Consider the following 22633-nt stretch of genomic DNA (forward strand, 5'->3'; position numbering starts at 1 on the left):
ATGTGCTGGTTGTGCAAGCATGGAGATTAGAGTCTGGATCCCCAGAATCCATGTAAACCTAGACAGACATGGTAGCCACCTGTAATCCTAGCAATCAGGAAGTAAAACCAGAAGATCTGGGGAAAGCTGGCTAGCCCAATTAACAGGAATTAGTGAGCAGTGCTGGCTTAAGACGAGATTCCGCCTCAACTTAGCCCTCCACAGTACACATTCACAAACAGGTGCATGTACACCCATAGAAACACACATGCAAAGACACACACACACACATACATGGATTCTAAGTTTACTCTGTGTGTGTGTGTGTGTGTGTGTGTGTGTGTGTGTGTGTGTGTGTAATTTCAAAAGTTAGACATGATAATATTACTTGTTCTTTCTATTATATCTCTGGCAAAAGCGGGATGACATCTGTTTCTATTACTATTCTAAATCTTAATGGCTTAATATAGAGGCAATGTTACACAACTGTAAAGTGAGATTAAGTGACTCTTAACTGCTAATTTTGTACCCAAAAGAATATTAGGTGATTTCGGGAGACATACTTGATAATCATTACTTGGAAGGAAAGAGGAGTGCTTACTGTTATGTGCAGACTGAAGCCAGAAATGATACAAAGCATCCTTTCCTGCATAAGATAGTTCCCTCTCCAAAAGAACTGCCAAGCCTCAAATGCTTATAGCATCTGAGAAACATTTACCCAGAGATAAAATGTGTGGACCACACTGTAGAATAATAATATCCCCCAAACACTGCATATAATTACTGAACATAATATATATCTCCAAATTACTTAATGTAGCTGGGCATGGTGGTTCAAACCTTTAATCCCAACACTCGGGAGGCAGAGACAGGCAGATCGCAGTGAGTTTGAGGCCAGCCTGGTCTACAAAGCGAGTCCAGGACAGCCAAAGCCAACACAGAGAGACCCTGTCTTGAAAAACCAAAAGAGAGAATAAAAGTAAAATACAATGGAGTAAAAAATATAAAAAAAAAAAATTAGACATAAGATCCACAAGAATAGCTTTCAAAGAATTCTGATTTGAGAATCAGTCTATGGCTAAGGGTTGTATGGTCATGACAAATTAGTAAAAAATTAATTATTTATAGGTAAATGTACAGGTTCAGTGGCCAATGAAATAGAATATAAGAATACAAGACAGTTTTTTTTACAAGATAGTTTTTAAAAGAGCTATCTTTTTCTTACTTTGCCTTCACCCACACTTCTCAAAAAAACTTCTTACTTCTCCACTTAACAATTTTCTTCAAACAGTGCCTGCATGATAAAATAAAGGAGAATTATTTAATAGTGGGGTTTCTCTGCACATTTATGCTGATATTAAATAATTTTTCAATCATGTAATTTCCAAAATTAATGCAAAATCATTCTAATGTATAAAGTACCTCTAATAACAGCAAATGCTTTATTCTTTCTTATCATATCATCTTTTAAGAATCAATCAAGTCTTTCAGTGATAAAGTGTAATTTTATTTTGATTATTCAAGTATTCAGAAGGTTTCCTGACAAAGGGAAATTTTAAGGTCTTGATTGCTCTGTGTAAATCATAGGTTATAAAAAATATTCTTCTGATAATATATAGATATTATGATCATAAAATATCACCCTTTATTATATAAATAAGAATGAAATCAAAACACACAAAGAATAAATATCTATATATTCTTAATAATCCATTATTTACTTTTATCTCTTTATATTCATGTGAATCTTGTAAATGATTTTATTCTTCTGAATTCATTTCTCACTTTCTAACCATAAACTGAATGATTTTTTTAGTTCATCTATGTCGGCCAATCAAACCTATTCCTTTTGTTTGTATTAGTTTTTCCTAATTTTATTTATTTATTTAAGAGGAATTCTTTTTTTAAAAATCATCTTGCTTTATTGCCCTGGCTGCCCTAGACCTTAGTATATAGATCAGATATACCGCAACCTTACAGTAATTCTCTTGCCTCTGACTCCTGAGTGCTAGGTTTCTAGGCCTGTGACACAACACCTGACCATATTGCTTGTGTTTAAACTATTTTTCATCTGGTCTTCTATTTGCCTAAGCAAATAGAGCTTTATCTCTTCGGTAGCTCTAATCTCTTTCATCAGTTACTTGAATAGTTCTTTGCTAGTACAATTTGCACATGAAATCTGAAATGGCAGAACAAAATGTTTTTTATTATGAACAGGAAAGCTTCCCAGTTTATACTTCTCTAGCGTTTCTAGAAGTGAACTTATTTCTCTATAGAGAAACTTGAAAGACTGCACACCAGTGGAAATAATTGGTTTCTCTTCTAGTAAATGGGTACCTAACATAGAAAAAAAGCAAGCAACAGAAGTGGTCTCGCTTGTGATAACTACTGCACTCTGGTTCAGCCAACCTTCTGTACATATTAAAAAGAACTGCATTAGGAACCTAGGAAACTGGGTAGTAACAAGACTATTTGTTCAAAACTTACTGAAGCAAATCATCTTTTGAAAGCTTTTTGTTGTTGTTCTTGTTCCTGTTATTTTTGCCATTATTTTCTAATGGGTAGAGATGTTGATAATACCTGGCCAGGTTACTACAGACTATGAACTATCAAATGAAATAATTATGAGATAGATACTTTACAAACTGTTAACTTCCATCTAAATTAAGCTATTACATTTAGTAAAGAATGTATGGTTATATATTTGAATATTCATTTCCACTTTGTAAATACAGCTAAAATATAGACTTTTGAGCCCGTCTTCAAATTTATTCTATCATAATTTATAGAAAGTTAGGTTTATCCACTTTAAATTATAACAAGAACAGGAAACCCTGAGAAATATAAAACTACACTATGTTCATTCCCGGAGCATCCCTTTCTTTTCATTCAATGGGGCTTAGCTGCAATGAGGCATTAAATTTTCTAGTCACTTCAATATTATTTGCAAAAAGTCACATAACATTGTCACAAAACAGTCAAATCAAATATTAAAATTTATTATTTGGGATCCTTAGATTATTGTATAAATATTTTCATTTAAAATGCTCATTCATGTAACTGACTGAATTATAAAACTATTAATCATGAAAACAACTCAACCTCAGAAGAATTATTATAATTTTTCATATTAGTTTGCTTAGGTCAAGTTTTAAGAAAATATAATAGCTACTGAATCATCTTACAACACAGTATTCCCTCCATCTTTATATCTCCATTATTCCAGCAAAAAGCCATAAAAATTACAGTGCAACCTTCCAAGTACAAGGAGATGAAATTAACCATATTTACATATCCACATGTGACTTATGCTGCTCTATTTAAATATTCATTGTTAAAGAAGCTATGGGTAACCATAGTAAAAGAAAGCATCCTACTTGATGAGAAAGGGTATTTGGTTTTGCTGCATCCAGTAGAAAAGCAGAAACATAAGCAAAACACAAGATTATTCGAAACAAATGATATATGAATATAAGAAAAATGAGTAAATAAATTTGCCAAGTTTACAGAATTAAGTAATTTTTTTTATAGAAACCACTGGATATTTTGAAAGGTGCCCTTCATCAAAATATTTATCAAATGAACACACATATGAGGCTATGTCAGCCTAGGAAAAAAACCAAATAGCCATCATGAGGAAAATGGACAAATTAGGGTAAATTCATACAGTAGACTACTTTAGAGCAGCAAAATAAATCCATCACCAGTACATATTATAACACAATTGAGGAACTTTATGATGAGTTACAAAACAAGACAGGAACACAAAGCAGTATGGTTTAATTTATACAAGAAAATGTAAAAGCAGGCTACCCTAAGTAATATATTGATTGGAAATACAAATACTATAGTTTAAAAAAACAGGGAAATTATACATGAACTCAAACAAGAGGCTGCTTCTGAACAGAGAACTGTAGTTAGGAAAGTGTACACAGGTGAATTTTTAGAAAATATAAGTTTTCCCCTTAAATTTGTGATATTCATACACAGAAAACTGTGGCGCATATATTTCATAAATACTATTTAATATGTATCAAGCACTTGGCAAAACAACTCATTCTATACTCTATTTTCTATATTTTTCTAAAATGCATTTATGAGCTTAACAGCCACTTCTTTCAGCAGCTATTCTATGTAAATACATATAAACATTAAGCAGTTTAATAATTTCTGTGGCTAAGTTAAACACTTTTTTTTCTAAACTCACTTTAAAAATCAGATATTCAAGAAAATATAAGGGCAACTTTAGGGATTCAAAACATCAAAGACCTTATAAAAACTAAAAACCCTATTAAGCTTCTAAGTTTTTAGCATAGGCTGTAACAGGATTTTTGTTTGTTTTTAACTTAAGACAGCAACAGCAAATACTCTCTCTAAACAGATATCTTGCTTTAAACATAATCTTATCCCAGGAAGATGCTTCTTGAGAAATTCTATAATTTTTTAAAAATATTTTTAAAATTTAAGGTTTATTTTTATACATTACATACATATAACTAACGATAGCTTTTTAAAACCTACAAATGTTTAAGTTTTGGTAGACTGTTCTAGTACTTACAGTTTTAGTGAAAGAATGATGTTAAAAATAGAAAGTGCTAAGGGAACATTTTTCAAAACATATCTTTACCTTTATCCTTCTCTACTTAGTTTTCCAACAATGAAATACAACTGTTTTACGCACACAGAGAACTAATGAAATTTCCAAAGTTTTAAGTTTCATAAGTCCCCTTCTTCAACTGTAAAGTGAGATGCAAAACTAAAAATAATCTTTACATGGTTCTGCCTAATGAAATGATTTCTAAATTGTACTTTCCTTGAGGCTTGTACTGAGAAAGTGCGCTCGCTCTCTCTCTCTTCTCTCTCTCTCTCTCTCTCTCTCTCTCTCTCTCTCTCTCTCTCTCTCTCTCTCTCTCTCTCTCTCTTTCTTCTTTAAAGCACGGACTGTTCATAGTTAGAAAACAGTCTGAAACTTATGACCAACTATCACTAACACAAAATAATAAATTAATTCAACTCAGAGCCAGCTTTGTTAATAGGAAATAATCCTAATTATAAAAGTTGTATGGCATTACACACATATTTCCACACGTTGAATTTAAAAATTAAGTAAATGCCAAACTTCTGAGACTCACTAGTCCCGATAATTATAGTAACTTTCAGAGTAGTACCTTAGTACAAGAAATTTCTATGAGACTAAACTTCAAACGCCACAATTATGCTTAAGGTTCCCTCTTTTCCTAAATCCAGAGAGAGCATCTAATAAATTCAACTTTGGACATTTTTGTAAATCAAATGTAAAACCGCTAAGCACTATCTACTGCTTATAATAACCCACTCCCGCCCATTATAAAGATTTTATATTAGTTTTATACCATACATCACCTACGCTTAAGAAAAATAAAATCACCCACCTAGTATGAGAAAGTATATCACCTACCGAGTATGAAAAAGTATTTCCTAGCAACACTACCCCGTTAGCGGAGCCTTACTTTCCCCCCCTTCCCCTTCTAGCTTAAAACTCTAAGGCTCAAAACTTTAAAACCTCAACATTATCAACCACATTAGCCCATCCAGCCGTTATTTTACAGTTAGAATTTTCTCAAAAAGTACTTTAAAAGTCCTATACCTTTGTCTTCATCCTTTAAGACTTAAGCTCTGAGAAAAAGGGATGGGGGACGCGACGGATGGTGTGAAAGCTGAGGGATAAGACGGGGCGGAAGGTTAAGCAGAGTCCGAGTGGCAAAAGAAAGAGCTAGAAGACTGGTGGGATGCCGGACCGGACCAGGTTAAGCGCAGAGTTATCCTGAGCGCACGTGAAGCATCTGAGTGGGAGGGACCTAAGCTTCTGCTGTCGGATCTCCACCGCCCCCAAGCGACGAGAGCCTTTCCTAACCGTAGTTACTCACTGCAGCCATTTTGGCGTCTTCCGAGTCCCGCCTCTCCGGCTCGGCTCGTACACGGGGAACTCCACCCACCACGGGTTCTAAACCGAAACAGGAAGTGGCCTCAGAACCTCGAACTCGGGAATCACAGCTACTTTTCCCGCGCCCTAGTGACTCGCGACTCGCGGGTGCCCTAGCCCCTGTCCTGTGTGTTACGAGTCCCTTCCTCTCCTCCTGCCCTGCGAATTCGTGAGATCATGTCGAACATGGAGAGTATCCTTTCTGTCTGTCCAGGTGATACAGGGGCCTAGTGGGCCGGAGGATGGCATAGGCAGGGGGCCGGGGACACGCCCAGGGGGTTGACCTTTTTGGTCCGGGTGTGCAGTGAGGGCGCTCTGGCGCGGACGGGTAGGCTCCAGCAGCTGCGCTTGGCTTTTTAACACCCCCCCCGCCCCCCTTTGCTGCTGCTGCTGCTGCTGCTGCTGCTGCTGCTGCTGCTGCCGCCGCCGCCGCCGCCGCCGCCATTCTAGAATGTGGGGAGGGTCAGGGGAGCCTGTGGACAGAGATAATTGAGCCCGTACAGCTGCTTGTGGAGGATTTCTGTCACCTGCCTTATCAGTGAATTTTGGTGTCTTTTAAATGGACAGGCACTGGTGTCAGAACAGAGGGGAGGTGGCTGGAGTTTGCCTACGGTTTGGGGCGGAGATGTAGGTTTTGAATGCACTACGTGGACAAATAGCTTTTTGGGAACTGCCCTTTAATGAATTCAGGTGACTGGTGATGAGGTTGGGCAATTGCTAGGAACCCTCTGAACTAACTGTGCCTGCTTTCTGTTCCCGCTGCATGCAAATTTAACACTTGAGGAAACTCAGGTTATTCCTGAAGCCTTGAAGTCCATCAGCCAAACCTGTGTAGCCACTTGGCCAATAGTAGGAACTAAAAATAAAGCTGCCTCGTGACATCATGAATATGAAATCGTTTTTCACTACTATAATTCCATCACAGCAACTCCACGTCTCTGTAATTCTTCTTCCAGAAGTTGGCATTAGAGAAAATAGAATAATTTTGTTTTTTCCCAGGCCAAGGTGGCAAAAAGATAAAATGTGGGTAATGATAATTGTTCAGTAGCTCATGTTAGATCTTCAGCTTCATTAGTTTATAAGCCTGAAATACAGGTAAATTTTTTGATGGATTAAGTTTTATCTCACAGAGAAAATACTGCTAACATGACTTGTGCAGCACTAGCCACGATACACTGAAAATTAAAATGTTAGCCTTTGAGGAAAGGTGCAGGTCATGAAAAGAATAGATGACTAAAGAAAGGTCCGGTTTTTATTGCATTGAAAAAAAATTACGAATGTAGGTAACTTTAATAGTACTGTAAAGAGCACTGAACTATGAATCAAAAGATCAGTTTTATTTTTCAGTTCCTTTAGGAAAAAAAAATTCTGAATTAAGGCATGGCATATATCCTCTGTTACCCACTTGACTCATTTGAAAAGCATAATATCTAACCTTTCAACCCTAGAAAGGTATTTTTAAGGAAAAAGAAATGGTACTGCCTACTAAATTGTATTTCTGAATAAACTATGAGGTGTGAGATATTTAAATAGCTTAAAAATTATTAGCTCTTTTCCTAGAAATTTCAAAAGTTTGAATGCAATAGCTAGAGATGTGGCCTCAGTAGCCGCTGTCCCATCAGTGCTGGAATTTTAAAGGGGTTGAACCTGTGTAGGTATTATACAAGTAACCACAGCTTCTGTGTGTTCTTGTGTACAGCAGCCACGACAGGTCCAGAAAACTGAATTGTATAATACTTCATTTAAAAACACTCAATATAAGTAACTTTTGTACCTAATAAAAATGAACTGCCCTTCAGTCTATTATGCGAAGTTACAGTAAGGTTTAACTTGATCTGAACCATGTGATTACTCCTCTTGGTTCATTTATATGTAAACCAGAACCCCAACCCACCCACACACATAAAATATAGAGATAGAAAATAATGTGGACTGAGCTCTACCTTGCATAAATAACCTGAAGTTAAATTTGAAGAATACCTTGTCCTTTTATAAAATGTAAAAATCTCATTGTAGTGTATAAGATTGGCTGTGATAAAATAATTCAGTTAGCCTTGTAACATTTCATCCTGTCTTTGTACAACGATAAAGCTCATTTTAAAAATTTAATTGAAGCAAGGTTTAATTACTGATATATATATATATATAGAGAGAGAGAGAGAGAGAGAGAGAGAGAGAGAGAGAGAGAGAGACATATATATAGCATAGCACTAGGTTAATTACAGGAATGAAAAATTAGTAGATAATTAAGGGCTACTCCAGTGGTATGTGTTACTTTTCCTCCCTTATATACCCCACTAATAAGTAATTTTACTATTGGATTCAGTTTAAGTGTGATTCATTTACAGGAGGCTTTCTGTTTTCCTAGTCTAAACTGATGTTCTTCCAAAGTCTAAGAATGTCAAGATGGATGTTTTCTACCAGTACTCCTGTTCCTTTCCTCATCATTTTACCCTTTATTTAAAATCTGCACACTTGGAAGCATGTTTATTTATCTCTCTTTTATTAGACTATGAATTCCTAGAGAACAGAGCCGTTTATCTTCAAATGCTCATTTGCATGCACAGCACAGATCCGAGATAGTAGAGACAAAATGAGCAAATTTTTAGCACACATGAATCAAGGTCTGTAGAGTAAACCATATACTATGTAGTGGATACATAAGGATACTGTTTCCCGCTTTGAGCAGCTTTTGATCTAGGGGCCAGAGGTTACACATGCTTGACAATAAATACCGATGCATATGAACTCCTTACTGATTCAGATAAGTACTAATATATGGACTTACTAAATATTTTTAAATTGTATGCAGTTTTGGATATTACTAATGCGCATCTTTCTGGGAAAAGTGTCTGTTGCTATGATTTTTTTTTATAGGCAGTCTAACTTGAGGGAGGTTACGGACCAATGAAGTAGATAATAAGTACTGGACATACTCTGACTTCGAAAAGGGACTTCAAAAAGAGAATTCTGGACTAATATCACTTGGGGCTGTATTGGACACAGAGATAGCTAGGTCCTTAAAAGTAGCTGTTAGTCATTGCAGATCTTACGAATCACTATAAATCTTAAAGCAAAACAAGTTACATATCAGATTCAGACTTGTGTTTTTATGAAGGCACTGTCAACATAAACAACCATTCTCAGTTCAAAGGGGTAACAGTTTATTCTAAAGCCAAATATGATTGACCATGGCCTAGGAACATAGATTCAGGTTACCCTAAACTCCATGTCCCAGCATGATAATAGTTTAGTGAATTTTTTATAGCAACAGAAGAAAGTTATAAATCAAGGCTCTTTTACAATATGTCAGTGGAGACATCAGATAGGTGGGTTACAACAAAGTGGAAAAATCTCAGCTATAGGCCTCATTTTTATCTGAGAACACTCTTAGCTTTTTGGTTGGTGGAAGCTGCTAGTCTGTTAATACATTTCAAAAGGTTTTATCTGTTAGTCACAGGGTGTTAGGCCAGGCAGAGGTGGGCAAGGCTGTTAAGGGGACTAAAGATAGCCTCAAGACAAATTGTAAATTAAGCCCTGGACCTGCAAAATTCCAAGCTCTCCACAGTCATGGAAATTCTAATCGGTTCAGTCAGTCTTGCTGAAGGTTCAAGGTGTAGCCTCTTTACTGGCATTAGTTCCCGGTGTATACAGTATTTCAAATTTGCCCATTAAATTGATTCCCTGCCAGTGCATATGTAATTTATGGCTTATAGAATCAACAGCACACTGTTAAATGTTATTTTGGCTCTTCCTTTCCATACCACTTAGTGATCAGTTCTGAGAAATTTCCTGTAATAGTTAAAATGCATTTGAGAACCTCTTGCTTCTGTATTCCTTAGTTACTCTATGCTTGTCCATTTGTAGCAGTGGTTCTCAACATGTGGATCAAGAATCCTTTGGGGGGTGTCGAAGGGCCTTTTCACTGGGGGTTGCATATCACATATCCCGAATGTCGGTACAAGTCATAACAGTAGCAAATTTACAATTATGAAGTACCAATGAAAGTAATTTTATGGTTGGGTGGTCACCATAACATGAGGAACTATATTAAAGGGTTGCAGCAATAGGAAGGCTGAGAACCACTCATTGATCAATAGGTTTATGTTTTTAAATTAGTAAAATTATCTCTAGTGTTCCTTACAGTTCATATAGTCTCACCCAATTCTTGGATTCCAAATTTAACACCATAAACCACATACAATAGTAACCAAAGACCTGGTAACTTTAAAAGCCAGAAAGCTGACAGCATAATGCCATTTATCAAATATGTAATCTGTGGTATTGGTAGACTGTTTTATGCTAAAGCAACTATTAGTGGAACACTTTTTTAAAAGATTTATTGGTAATTACTAGACAGAGAGAGAGAGGGGGGGGGGAGAACACTTGAGTCTGAGTATGTGCACCAAGTGTAGGTGCTCACAGATGCCAAAGGAGTATCAGCTCCTCTGGAACTGGAGTTAGAGATGATTGTGAGCTCCCTGACATGGGTGCTGGGAACTGAACTCTGGTTCTCGGCAGGAGCAGCAAATGCTAATAATCACTGAGCCATCTTTTAAGATTGCCCAGCCCTCTCTCTGAAACTCTTTTTTTTCCTCTTAACTGTATTTTTTAAATATTTTATTAATTCATTCATATTACATCTCAATTGTTATTCCATCCCTTGTATCCTCCCATTCCTCCCTCCCTCCCATTTTCCCCTTACTCCCCTCCCCTATGACTGTGCCTGAGGAGGACCACCTCCCCCTGTATATATGTTCATAGGGTATCAAGTCTCTTCTTGGTAGCCTGCTATCCTTCCTCTGAGTGACACCAAGCCTCTCTATCCAGGGGACGTGGTCAAAAATGGGGCATCAGAGTTCACATGAAAGTCAGACCCCACTCTCCACTCAATGGTCAACCTCTGTTGTTGTTCATCAAGAGACTTACATAATCTGACTGATAGCATTTGTAATACAATAGCTTCTGAACTATGTACTTAGAGAACTGTCTTCCCATCTTTCAGTAAGAGTTCTGGGATTATAGATGCATGCAACCACATTAGGCTATTTTTAGGTAGGCACTGGGAATGGAACTTTTTTTTTTGTCCACTTGATACAAGCTAGTCATCTGGGAAGAGAGAACACCTGTAGGCAGATCTCTGAGGCATTTACTTGATTAATGATTGATGTGGGAGGATCTAGCCCACTGTTTGCATTGCCACCTCTGGGCAGATGGCCCTAAGTGGTATAAGAAAACAAGCTGAGCAAGCCATGGGGAACAAGCTAGTAAGTAGTGTTCCTCCACGGTCTTTGCTTCAGCTCTGCCTCCAGATTCTGGCTTTGGCTTCCCTCAATAAGGGATATTGATAGTTTCTCAGAGCCTTCCAGTAATGCTTGCTTCATTTAGTCAGTTACTGTGTCTCTGTTTGTGCCAGTTGTTCAGTTATTCCTTGCTCTTGGTGAATTTGACATTTGCAAATATATAGTGCTCATAACAAGTGAGATTGCTTTTAGCAACAATGCCATGATGGTATATTATTCTCAAGGCATCATTTCAAAAATTAAAGAATGTTTACATACCTTATCACTGATGACATTAAACTCATAAAACCCAGTTTCTTCAGGGTAGTTATTTTTCCTTTATAATTAATAATATATCTTCTACTAACTTGATTTTGGGTAAAAGGAAATTTAAAAGAAATAGTTTTTTCTCTTTCCACAGAAATTTTTTGATTAGTTGGCTTAAATTATAATATTAGCAGATCATTTTAAAATTATTTTAATATCAAGTTGGCAGGTCTTTATGTTGGACATATGACTTTGACAAGCTAGCCTTAACCTGTATTTTCAGAACACTTATTTAACTTGAAGTTTGCTGCAAAAGAACTTAATAGGAATGCCAAGAAGTGTGATAAAGAAGAAAAAGCTGAAAAGGCCAAGATAAAAAAGGTAGACTACTTGTAGTATATTTACTTTTCTAATTCTCAAAATAAGTACAAATATATACACAGGAGTAGTTAATTATATAGTGTCTCTTTAGATAAATCATTATTCTACACAGTTGATAATGCCTTCTTTACTATACTTAAATGTTTTTGCTATTTATATGTGTAAATATACCTATAAAATTGTGTAATTTTTTAGTTACTTGCAAATAAAAACTGTCCTTAACTAATTTCATTCTTCTTGAGAGAAGCCCATATAGAAAATTTTTCTGCTTCAGTCTGATTTTAACACTTACACATGCTAAGGTTTTCTATCTAAACATTGCATACAATTAATGTGTATTATACTTTGGTATTTACTAGCAGGAGTCATTGGACACAGTAGGTAGTTTTTCTCAGGATATAGTAAATGGTTTCACAGAAGACTAAGCAAAGAAAACCACTACATGGGGTAGTCTGTGGGATTTAGGTTCACACTTCCAGGAGTCATTTTTCAATGGGGTCACATTAGAACAAGCTTAGTTTCTCCAGCAAGTCAGAACATAGGTGGAACAATGCCTAACAGAAAAAGCTCTGGGTGTGAATTCTGAAACTTTTATTGGTACTCTGTTATATTGGGACTTTTTACTTGGCATTCTCTGGAATGAAAGTAGTTGTTTGACCCAAAATACCACTGCACAAACAATTCAGGCATAGTGAAACAGTTTTTCTTAATATATATTCATTGTACATAATGATGGGTTCCACAGGCATTTTCAAACAATTCTGTCATGTATTTTGATATATTCATGTCACTCTCTTCCTTTTATTCCCCCTCCAACTCCTATTCATTACCCTCAGACAGACTAACTTTTACTTTTATACCCTATATGCATATTTGAATTTGTTATCTCTATAAGAGAGAAAATAGGGTTATACTGTATCTGACTTATTTCATTTACTATCATGCTCCTCAGTTATATCCATTTTCTGCAAATAAACTCCATTGTGTATGTACATCTGTGTAAAGTGACAGTTTTCTTTTTTTCATCTGTTGGTGGATACTTAACCTGATTCAATAACATGGTGATTGTGAATATTGCTGCAGTAAACATGGCTATGCAAGTTCCGGTGCGACATGTCGATTTAGAGTCCTTTGAATGTGTCCCCAGGGATGGAATGGCTACGATAATCTATTTTTAGTTTTCTGAGAGGCCTCCATGTTCATTTCCATAGTGACTCAACTACTTTACATTCCTTCCAGCAGTATGTAAAGGTTTCATTTTCTCCACATCCTCATTAGCATTTAATGTTGTTAGTTAGTGATAACAATTCTAAGCAGCTCAGGTGGAATCTCAGTTTTGTTTGTATGTTCCATTTCCCTAGTGGCTTAATTTTTCTTAATTATCTGCTTCTTTTAAAAATTTTATCTTTTGAAACCTGTTTGCTCATTTTATTATACCATTTATTGCTTAGATTATAAACCATTTTTAGCAACTCTGGAAATTATCCTAAAATCTAGATTACTAAGGCAAGACTTAGAAGTAAAACTTTTAAAGGATGATATTTACAAGCATGCTATGTTAATTAGTTTTACACATGTGTATTTACATGTTTTTCTTTAAATTTTCTTGTTTGAGAATTCCATGCAAACAGATGATGTGTTTTTGGTTAAATTTACTCCCATTCTTTCCCATAATTTTCTCCTCTATCACTTCTACTATTCCCTCTTAGCTGCTGCTTCTTCTTCTTCTTCTTCTTCTTCTTCTTCTTCTTCTTCTTCTTCTTCTTCTTCTTCTTCTTCTTCTTCTTCTTCTTCTTCTTTTCTGAGACAGGGTTTCTCTGTGTAGCCTTGGCTGTCCTGAACTCACTTTGTAGACCAGGCTGGTCTCGAACTCACAGCGACCCTCCTGCCTCTGCCTCCCAAGTGCTGGGATTAAAGGGATGCACCACTACCACTTGGCCCTCTTAATTTCTTGTGCTTTTACTTTAAACCCACCAAGTCTGTCTGTCTGTCTGTCTATCTACTGGCACAGGGGTAGCCTATTGGACCATGTCCCTGAGGAAAACTGACTCTTCCTTTACCAGAGGTCACTAGTTGTGTTAACTCCACAACTAATGGTGAGACTTTGTGATCCATCCCCTTCCCAATCCTGGCTAGGAATTCTTCTGGCTTGATCTTCAACAGGCCTTGTGCACGCAGTCATTAGCCACTGTGAGTTCGTGTGGCCCTGTCATATCTAGAAAATTCTGTTTCAGAGTATCATCTGCTACCTCCTTAGCCTTTCTACCCACTCTTTCACAATGATCCTTGAGCCTGAAGTACAGGTGTGTGATATGGATGTATCGTTTAGAGCTGAGCACTCCATGGTCCCTTATTCGCTTCACGCAGACTGGTTATGGTCTTTGTATTAATCAGGGCTTCCAAAAAATGAAGCTTCTCTTATAGAAGTAGAGAGGGGCACTGATCTATGACTATAAAGCAAAGAATTTAAGGATAAGTTTAATACTGTGTCCATTTAGCAAAATAATAGTAGCAAATTACCCATTGGGATATTTGGTTTACCCAGTTATAGACTCTTGGCAACATTAAAAGTTCCAGGCATATGAGCTCCATCTTGTGGAACAATCTTAAATCTAATAACAAAGTGATTGGTTACTCTCATGTACTAGTGGGCATCTCTTACCAAGCCGTTCAGTATTGTAGCTTGAAGGGATCACAGCTGGGTAAGACTATTAATAACTTTATTCTCTCTTTAGCATGCATAGCACCTTCCTACTGTAAAAGCTAGCCAGTAGGAATGAAGTTTCAAGTTCAATTCTAGCTTGATTTCTCCATGTTCTATGACCAAAATGTGTGGTATCTTCAACAATAAGGTCTTACTATCAGTATCTGAAAGTAATTAAGAACAGCGACAATAGCTTGTAATTTGGGGGCGGAGAGTAGGAAGGTGTTTATCAGACTGCACTAATGAATAAATCAAAAGAAGTACCTCATAGCTGACACTGGATTTTTTGTTTCGTAGCCTGTGGTGTTTGGGAGAGGCACCATCCTTCCCTACCTGTCCTCATTATAGGACACTCGAATTAAACTATTTTTTATATATGTATATATATATATATATATATACATTGGGATGCTTATATATGTATATGTATATATATATATTGGGATGCTTCCATAGCAGTAGGTTTCCATGTTTTTTCCAAATGTCTTAGTTAAGGTTTCTATTGCTATTTTCTTTTTCTGATATTCTATTTCCTTTTTTTCCCTAATATTGTACTTCTATTGTGATTAAACACCATGGCCAAAAAGCAAACTGGAGAGGAAAATGTTTATTTGGCTTACACTTAGATATTGTAGTTCATCACTGAAGGAAGCTAGGACAGAAACTCAAACAGGGTAGGAACCTGAAGATAGGAGCCAATGCAGAAGCTGAGGAGGGGTTCTGCTTACTGTCTTGCTCCCCCATGGCTTACACAGGCTGCTTTCTTATAGAACCCAGTACCACTAGCCCATCAGTGCCACCATCCACAAGGTCTACAGGCTGGCTCACAGCTCAGTCATGTGAAGGCATTTTTAAAAATCAAGGTCCCCTCCTCTCAGATGCTTATAGTTTGTGTCAAGTTGGCATAAATCTAGCCAGCACACCAAAGGTCTTTTGTGTTCCTTACCCCCATACTCCCTCCTGTACCTTGACCTCCTATCTACCACCCTATTCCTTCCTGCTTGCTTCATTGTTCTCTATCTTTATTCCCGTCTGCATTTTATCATCCTTCCTGTGAAAGCCCTCTCCCATGACCTTCTCCCACAAGTTTCTTGATATCTGTGTGTACTCTGGTTGAAACAAATGTATTTAAAATGTGAATGCTTTCATACGTATAGGAGATAGAACAGGTGGCTTATGTCCTTCTGGATCTGGGCTGCCTCAGTGTGAATAATTCCGGCTCCAATCATTTACCTGTACTTTGACAATTCTATTTTTTCCTTACAGATGAATAATATCACACATTTTCATGTGTATTCATTTGTTGATGGGCATCTAGGCTGTTTCTGTTTTCTGGCCATTGTCAATAGAACAGCAATGAACATGGATGAACAAGTATCACAGTAGTAGGATATGGCTCCTTTGGGAATATATCTAAGAGTAGAATAGTGAATCATGTGATAGATCTATTGCTAGCTTTTTAAAGAACCTCCACACTGATTTCAATAGTGGCTGTACTAGTTTGTACCCTTACTAGTAATGAATAGCCTTATTTGTTGGTATGTGTTTTGTTGTTCTTTATCTTTTGACTGTGGTAATATGAAATCTCAAAGTAGTTTTTATTTGCATTTCCCTGATAGCTAAGGATGTTGAACATTTTAAAAATGTTTCTTAGCCATTTTTGTTTTTTCTTTTGAGGACCCTATATTGTAGGGTCCCCATTTTATTTATTTTGTTTTTATTGAAAATAATTTTCATGCAATTTGTTCTGATCATGGTTTCCCCTCTACCAGTTACTCCCAGATTGTTTCCATCCATCCACATCCACACCTTCTTTTTTATACTCTTTAGAAAACAAAAAGGCAAATTAAAAAACAAACAGGATAATTAAAAACAGTAGCACAAGAAACATATACACACATACCACTAACAAAAAAAATTAGAAACTACAATATACAAGTAAAAAAAGCCCTACAAAGCAATATGAGACAAAAAAGATCTACAAAAATAACATTGAGTTCTTTTTCTGTTGGCCATCTACTGCTAGGCATAGGGCCTACCCTTAAGTGTGATTTATGTACCCAGTGAGACTGCATTGGAGCAACAAATTTTTCCTTTGCAAGCTGTAGTCAATTGAAGATATCTTCTTGGTTAGCAATGGGAGATCATGTCTACTTCACCCTATCAATGCTTGGGACCCTGTCTGGCTTGGATCCTTACAGGACTTGTGCATGCTGCCATAGTCTCTGTTAGTTCATATGTGCTGCATCAGTTCTTGTTTCCTTGGTGCCTTCCATCCCCTCTGGCTCATATAATTTGTTTGCTTCTTCTTCCACAGGGTTCCCTGATTCTTGAGGGGTTTGATGGATACATCCCATGTAGGGCTGAGTTTTCCAAGGTCTCTCACTCTTTAAACATTGTCCTGTTGTGGGTTTTTCTTTTTGATCCCATCTACTGTAGGAGGAAGATTTTCTGATGATGGATTAGTGAGGCACCAATCTATGAGTATAGCAGAATGTCATTAGGAGTTATTTATTTATATGTTTATTTAGTATAACAGTAGTATTTGGAATTCCCCTATGTTCCTGACCTACCAAATCTCAGGTTCTTGCCCTCCCCAGGCAATGTTGGATAAGGATTCTGTCTCACAGACTGGGCCTTGAATCCAGTCTAATAGTGGTTGGTTATTTTCACAATGTTTGTACCATTATTTCACCAGCATATCTTGCAATCAAATCACCATTGTAGAGTAAAAGGTTTATAACTGTATTGGAGTTGAACTTGCTCCTATTGTAGCATGCAGGATACCTTTCAGTACCATGAACCCTAATCAGTAAGCATGAAGGATTTAGGCAGGGACCAGTTTGACTTCTCCATGTTACATAAGTTATTTAAGTGTTGACTTCAGCAGTAGAGCCTTACCACCCATTGGCAGAAAGCAACTAATAGCCTTGGCAGTAGGCTGGGATTTGGGGAGGTTTTCATGGGGTCCCTTTAGCCAACAACTCAATTAGATGTAATCCATGTCTGGCGCTGGAGGTTTTATTTGGTGGGGAGGGATATGTAGTTGGGGCTTTGTCTCCCCCTTTATGTATTTATTCCATTTAGATTTCTTTTGTATATGTATATATTTTGCAAAGTTTCTACTGTAACAGATTTTCATATAACCTCTCAAATGGCTTTTAGTTTTAGCTGTCCCTCAAATTTCCTCTCTTACCTCCTCCACACTGCCTCCCCGTTTGATTATCCTGTTCTACTCTGTCTGCAATACACACATACACACACACACTACCCATCCATAACTTTCTATTCTATTTCTCCCTCCCAGGGAGATCCTTTTCTCTTCCCTAGTCTCTTTTTGTATGCTTAACCTCTGTGTTTATGGGGACTGTAGCCTGCTTACTGAAGACCTAGCAACTAACATTTACATATAAGTGAATACATACCATATGTGTCTTTTTGGCTCTCGTTACCTCATTCAGGGTATTTTTTTCTAGTTCTGTCCATTTACCTGTGAATTGCTTTTTTAAATTTTTAATATTTTATTAATTTATTCATATTACATCTCAATAGTTATCCCATCCCTTGTATCCTCCCATTCTTCCCTCCCTCCCATTTTCCCCTTCCTCCCCTCCCCTATGACTGTGACTGAGGGGGACCTCCTCCCCCTGTATATGCTCATAGGGTATCAAGTCTCTTCTTGATAGCCTGCTATCCTTCCCCTGAGTGCCCCCAGGCCTCCCCATCCAGAGGACATTTATCTGTGAATTTCATGCTTTATTTTTAGTTGTTTAGAGGATAATTTTTAAATTATATTTATGTGCAAAAAACTTAGCAGTATACATTTAACCAAGTTTAGTGGTGAGTTCTTTGACTTTTGCTTGCCTTTTCAAGCTTCATTGTAGAAGCCACTGATTTAGCAACCAAATTTAGAACCCAGGACTTTGCCTCCCAAGTGACAGTGGATGTTGGATGTCATCTTATCTGTCATTGTTATTGGACATAATAGCTTCCACCAGCTTATCCAGAGAACCTTTGTCTTCTGAGTTAACCTGTGAGAAGTCAGCAATAGTGCATGTCTTCCTTTGGACTAATGTCTTCCTTTGGACTTGCCATCCTAGCCTGGCCTTCCTTGATGATTCAGTAGAGGTCCCCCATCTTGTGACACAGGGCAAGCAGGACAACCAGCTCAATGGGGTCTATATCAAGGATAATCACCACAAGCTGAGCCTATTGTTCTCCACCAATTGCTAACTATTTTGCCCTAGCTCAAAGGACAGGTGGTCGCTTAATTGAACAATTTCCTTTGCCATCGGCTTTCTTCTCAGCATGGGCCAGCAGCCTTTGCTTCCCCTGCCTTGTCTCTGGCCTGTACTTGTGGGCAAGCTTAAGCAGCTGGGTAGCTGTTTGCTGGTCCAGGGCCTAGGTGTACTGGTTAATGGCAAGAGGTGATGGGGTCATTTAAGGGAATAAGTGAGATTTCTTGGGCTGGATGTTCTGCCCAATGCTGAAGTTCTTAGGTCATTTCTCAGAGGATTCACCATGTTTTTGGCCTCTTGTTTTTTCATGGGGATGGGGGTGGGGCACTTTCTTCTTCTTGGCCTTCTGTCCTTTGGGTATGTTCCTTGGCTGATGAAGAGAGGTTTTTGTTTGTTTGTTTGTTTGTTTTAAGGCGAGTAAGATTCTGTTGTATAAGCCTAGTATGGTGGCATAGGCTTTAATTCCAGCAAGCAGGTTTCTGTGAGTTCAAGGCCAACTTTGTTTACAAAGTGAGTTCCAGCACAACCAGGGCTGTTACACAGAGAACCCTGTCTCCAAAAAACAACAAAACAAAACTAACAAAAAAAAAACCCCAACCTAAAACAATGACTAAAAAGATTGTATTCTGTAAATTTACTACATTTTATTTATCCATTCATTTGTTGATGGACACCTAGACTGTTTCTAGTTTTTGGTTATTATGATTCTTGCACTATGAGAGTTCTATTTAAACAGTACTTCCTTGTACTTGTATGTTTAAGTGTATTCCTACATTTTCCTCTAACAAATTCAGGTTATCCTGCTGGGTCACAGTAGGGGTTGAGGTTGCTGCCTGGGGAAGTATGTCCAGGTAGGACTGTAGGAGTTCTTCAAGCATCAGGTCTGAGGTTACAGTGTCATTCATCGATTTTTAATGTTGTGTGACTTTATATATTCAGATATTTTGTAAGTGCACATCTCATGCTTCAATTGAGTTATTTTAGGGTGTTTGTCTGTTCTTACTTGAGAGAATTTAATAGAAAAAAACTTACAGAAAGTGGAAGCACCTGTGTGGAGTTGAACTTAAAGAGTGAAGATGAAGGAGAAGATGGAGCATGAATATGGTCATAATACATGATATACAATTTTTTTCAGACTATAAGACTCACCTGACCATAAGACGCACCTGGTTTTTATAGCAGTGAAACAAGAAAAACAGTAAAAACAGCAATCAGACCATAAGGCTCACCCTAATTCCCCCCCCCTCACTTTTGGGGAGAAAGTGTGTCTTATGGTCAGAAAAAATATGGTACTTGTTTGAAAATATCTTGATCTACTGTTATGTGTATTGAATGTATTCCAGTTACTGTCCCTGAGAAATTTATGTCAAATTTTATGTTAAAATATATGTTCAGCTCTAACAAGAAAATAGAAACCTCCAATAGATTTTTGATCAAGTGCTTTTATTTATATGGTGAGGCTTTTAATAACAATAAACTATGATATTTTAAGTTTCAAGTCTTAGGCAAGCACAAACATATTAACTGTGTAAAATATTCTACCCTTATATCTTGTTCCATACTGACAGGGGAGAAAGATGTCAAACAACATAGCTTGTCTGTAGAAATATGTATTCCAAAAATTTTTTTGTTTAGATTTAAAAAAGGAACTTTCTTTCCTTTTTTAAAGGAAAGTGTGTGTGTGTGTGTGTGTGTGTGTGTGTGTGTGTGTGTGTGTGTGTGTGCGTTTAGATGAACATGTATGTGGAAGCACAAAATTGAGTCAGAAATCATCTTATATCTCTTTTCTACTTTATTTGTTCACTAAGGCATGAGTGTGTTATAGCAGAGGTCAGCATACCCTGCTCTACAGGTTAGATCCATCTTCCAGTCTTTTTGTAAATGAAATTTTATAGGAAATGCTATATGAAAAAAAAGTTGTTGGTTCTGGAAAGGAGCTGACACATAATCACCTTTCAGGAATTAGCTTTGTTTTTTAAGAGTGAGGGTCTTAGAGCCATGATCAGACCTTAAGGGAGGCGAACATGCAAACGGAACAATATAGACCATTAAAAACAGGGCCTTGAAGGGAAAAAAAAGCTTTCATTTAAAGCCTATAGAGAAATTTCCTGTGAAAGAATAGCTGAATGTAGAAGACAGGAAGCCTTTATAGACAGGATGCTATGTGGGAAGATGTTCAGAAAAGAGAGCTTTCAGAGACTTCCTCCAATGAATGGGGTGGGGTCTGACTTTTACAAGAATGCCATTTGATTTAGCACTACTTTGGAATAGCTCACAAAATGAAGATGTTGGAGGCCTCCAGTCCTGGGGAGGATTATAAGCCACAGAACCACAGAAGAACTTCTTAACTCTCTGTTTCAGAGAAAGAAATGCAGGGATATATGGCAGGGCCTGATTTTTTTAAACTATTGGAACTGGCCTCTTACAGTGACCAGTTTCATAAAGAGGCAGGCATATCAACTAACAAGAACATAAAACATTAACTCCTACATAAGTCTGACATTTTCTGTGCTGCAGTTAGAGTTGAATTCCTGGTAAGGTAATATTATTACTGCAGAATTGTGACATCGCCTGAGTTTGAATAAAGCAACCTAAGTTTAGGGACAGTTTGCCTACAGTATCTTCCCACACAAAAACATTGAGACTACAAGAAAAGGTAGGAGATTTTTTTAAAACAAAACCAGAAGTCAGGGAAAGGATTGTATGCCCTGTAAAAGGAAGCAAATTGTACAAACTAACTGAGAAAGGATTAGAGAACCCAGTGTTTGTTAATGCTTTTATTAGAGTGGGCATGAAATTGTGTCCTGCTTAGGATTAAATGACTATTAAGTGTGAAAACTGTTTACCACTTGGGCCAACTGAGGAAGAAATAATTAACTACATTCTAAAGTTTTAACTTTGTACTATATTAATGACTGTCTTCTGCTGTCCAAATCTCAGAATGAATGTTAAAATAAGAAATAGTTAACAAGATTTTATACTGTGAATTTAGCTTTTTGCTTTTGTTAGCTTTGCAGAAAAAAGTAATAAATAATAACAGCTATTACCATCAGTTTGCCTTTTTGTTTTCTGGCCAGTTTATGGCCCTAAGCTACTCATTTTGTTCCTTTTTAACAAAACTGTGACAAATAGGTTTTGAGCCTTACTTGTATGAAAGGATTTTTGTTCATTATTTATTTATTTATTTATTAGCTTAAAATACAATGTTTTCTTATGTCAGTTTCATACTGTTTAGTTTTGATTGATTCTCTCTTCCTCTTGCTCCTCCCTCATATATCATTGCATGATATATTCTCTGTATTCTCTCTTCTTACATACCTCCCTCAAAGCCTCTTTTTATCTATGTCATGGACCCCTTTCTGGTTTCCTGGCCCCAACCAAAGTCACATATTTAGCTATTAGAGCTAGAACTCACACATAAGGGGAAACATAAAGTAGTTATCTTTCTGAGCCTTAATATATCTTCCAGTTATACCCACACTTTAAAGCATTTGAATGCTTTAAGCTGTCTTTAGAGAACCTGCTTATTCTTCAAATTCCCTGATTTTTGTCTATTCTAACAATATGGCTCACATCGTTTAAATTACTGTTTGGCTTTCTGGAAAAAAAAAGGTGTTGAGATCACTGCATTATAGGACCCTGAAACTAAAAATAGGAAGGCTGCAGCTACTGACTCTCAACAATATGATAACCTAAACAAGACATAGATAATGATACCACCAGTTTGCAGGTCATTGTGGACAAGGGAAATCTCACAAGGCCTCACCTCCTAGATAAAGAGCTACAGAAAATTAGTTGCTTCTGAAAGAGAGAATCAGAG

General features: G+C 37.0%; 2 protein-coding genes across 6 annotated transcripts in view; one reads left to right on the forward strand and one right to left on the reverse strand.

The window, feature by feature from the left end:
* TENT5D (terminal nucleotidyltransferase 5D) overlaps window positions 1-22633 on the reverse strand; it is a 76424-nt gene that overhangs the window by 43231 nt on the left and 10560 nt on the right. Inside the window, exons 1-3 of one of the 4 annotated variants that reach the window (XM_084789593.1) lie at window positions 5886-5901; window positions 5606-5675; window positions 1205-1273 (exon numbers count right to left, since the gene is read on the reverse strand). The gene's annotated coding sequence lies outside the window, so the exon portion shown is untranslated. Of the gene's footprint in view, window positions 1-1204; window positions 1274-5605; window positions 5762-5885; window positions 5956-22633 lie in introns of those variants that run through there. The other 3 variants (XM_084789592.1, XM_084789590.1, XM_084789591.1) reach the window with 3 other exon arrangements.
* The window catches only part of LOC311601877 (charged multivesicular body protein 1B2), a 44136-nt gene continuing 27467 nt past the window's right edge, over window positions 5965-22633 (forward strand). For both annotated transcript variants that reach the window (XR_014780674.1, XM_084789596.1), the window contains exons 1-2: window positions 5965-6134; window positions 11774-11871. Coding sequence is in view for 1 of the 2 variants with exons in the window: in XM_084789596.1 (XP_084645722.1) it covers window positions 6119-6134; window positions 11774-11871 (114 nt within the window). In the remaining variant the exon portion in view is untranslated. The remainder of the gene's footprint in view (window positions 6135-11773; window positions 11872-22633) is intronic.

Source organism: Acomys minous, assembly GCF_964271855.1.
Source record: "Acomys minous genome assembly, chromosome: 7".
Taxonomy (NCBI): domain Eukaryota; kingdom Metazoa; phylum Chordata; class Mammalia; order Rodentia; family Muridae; genus Acomys; species Acomys minous.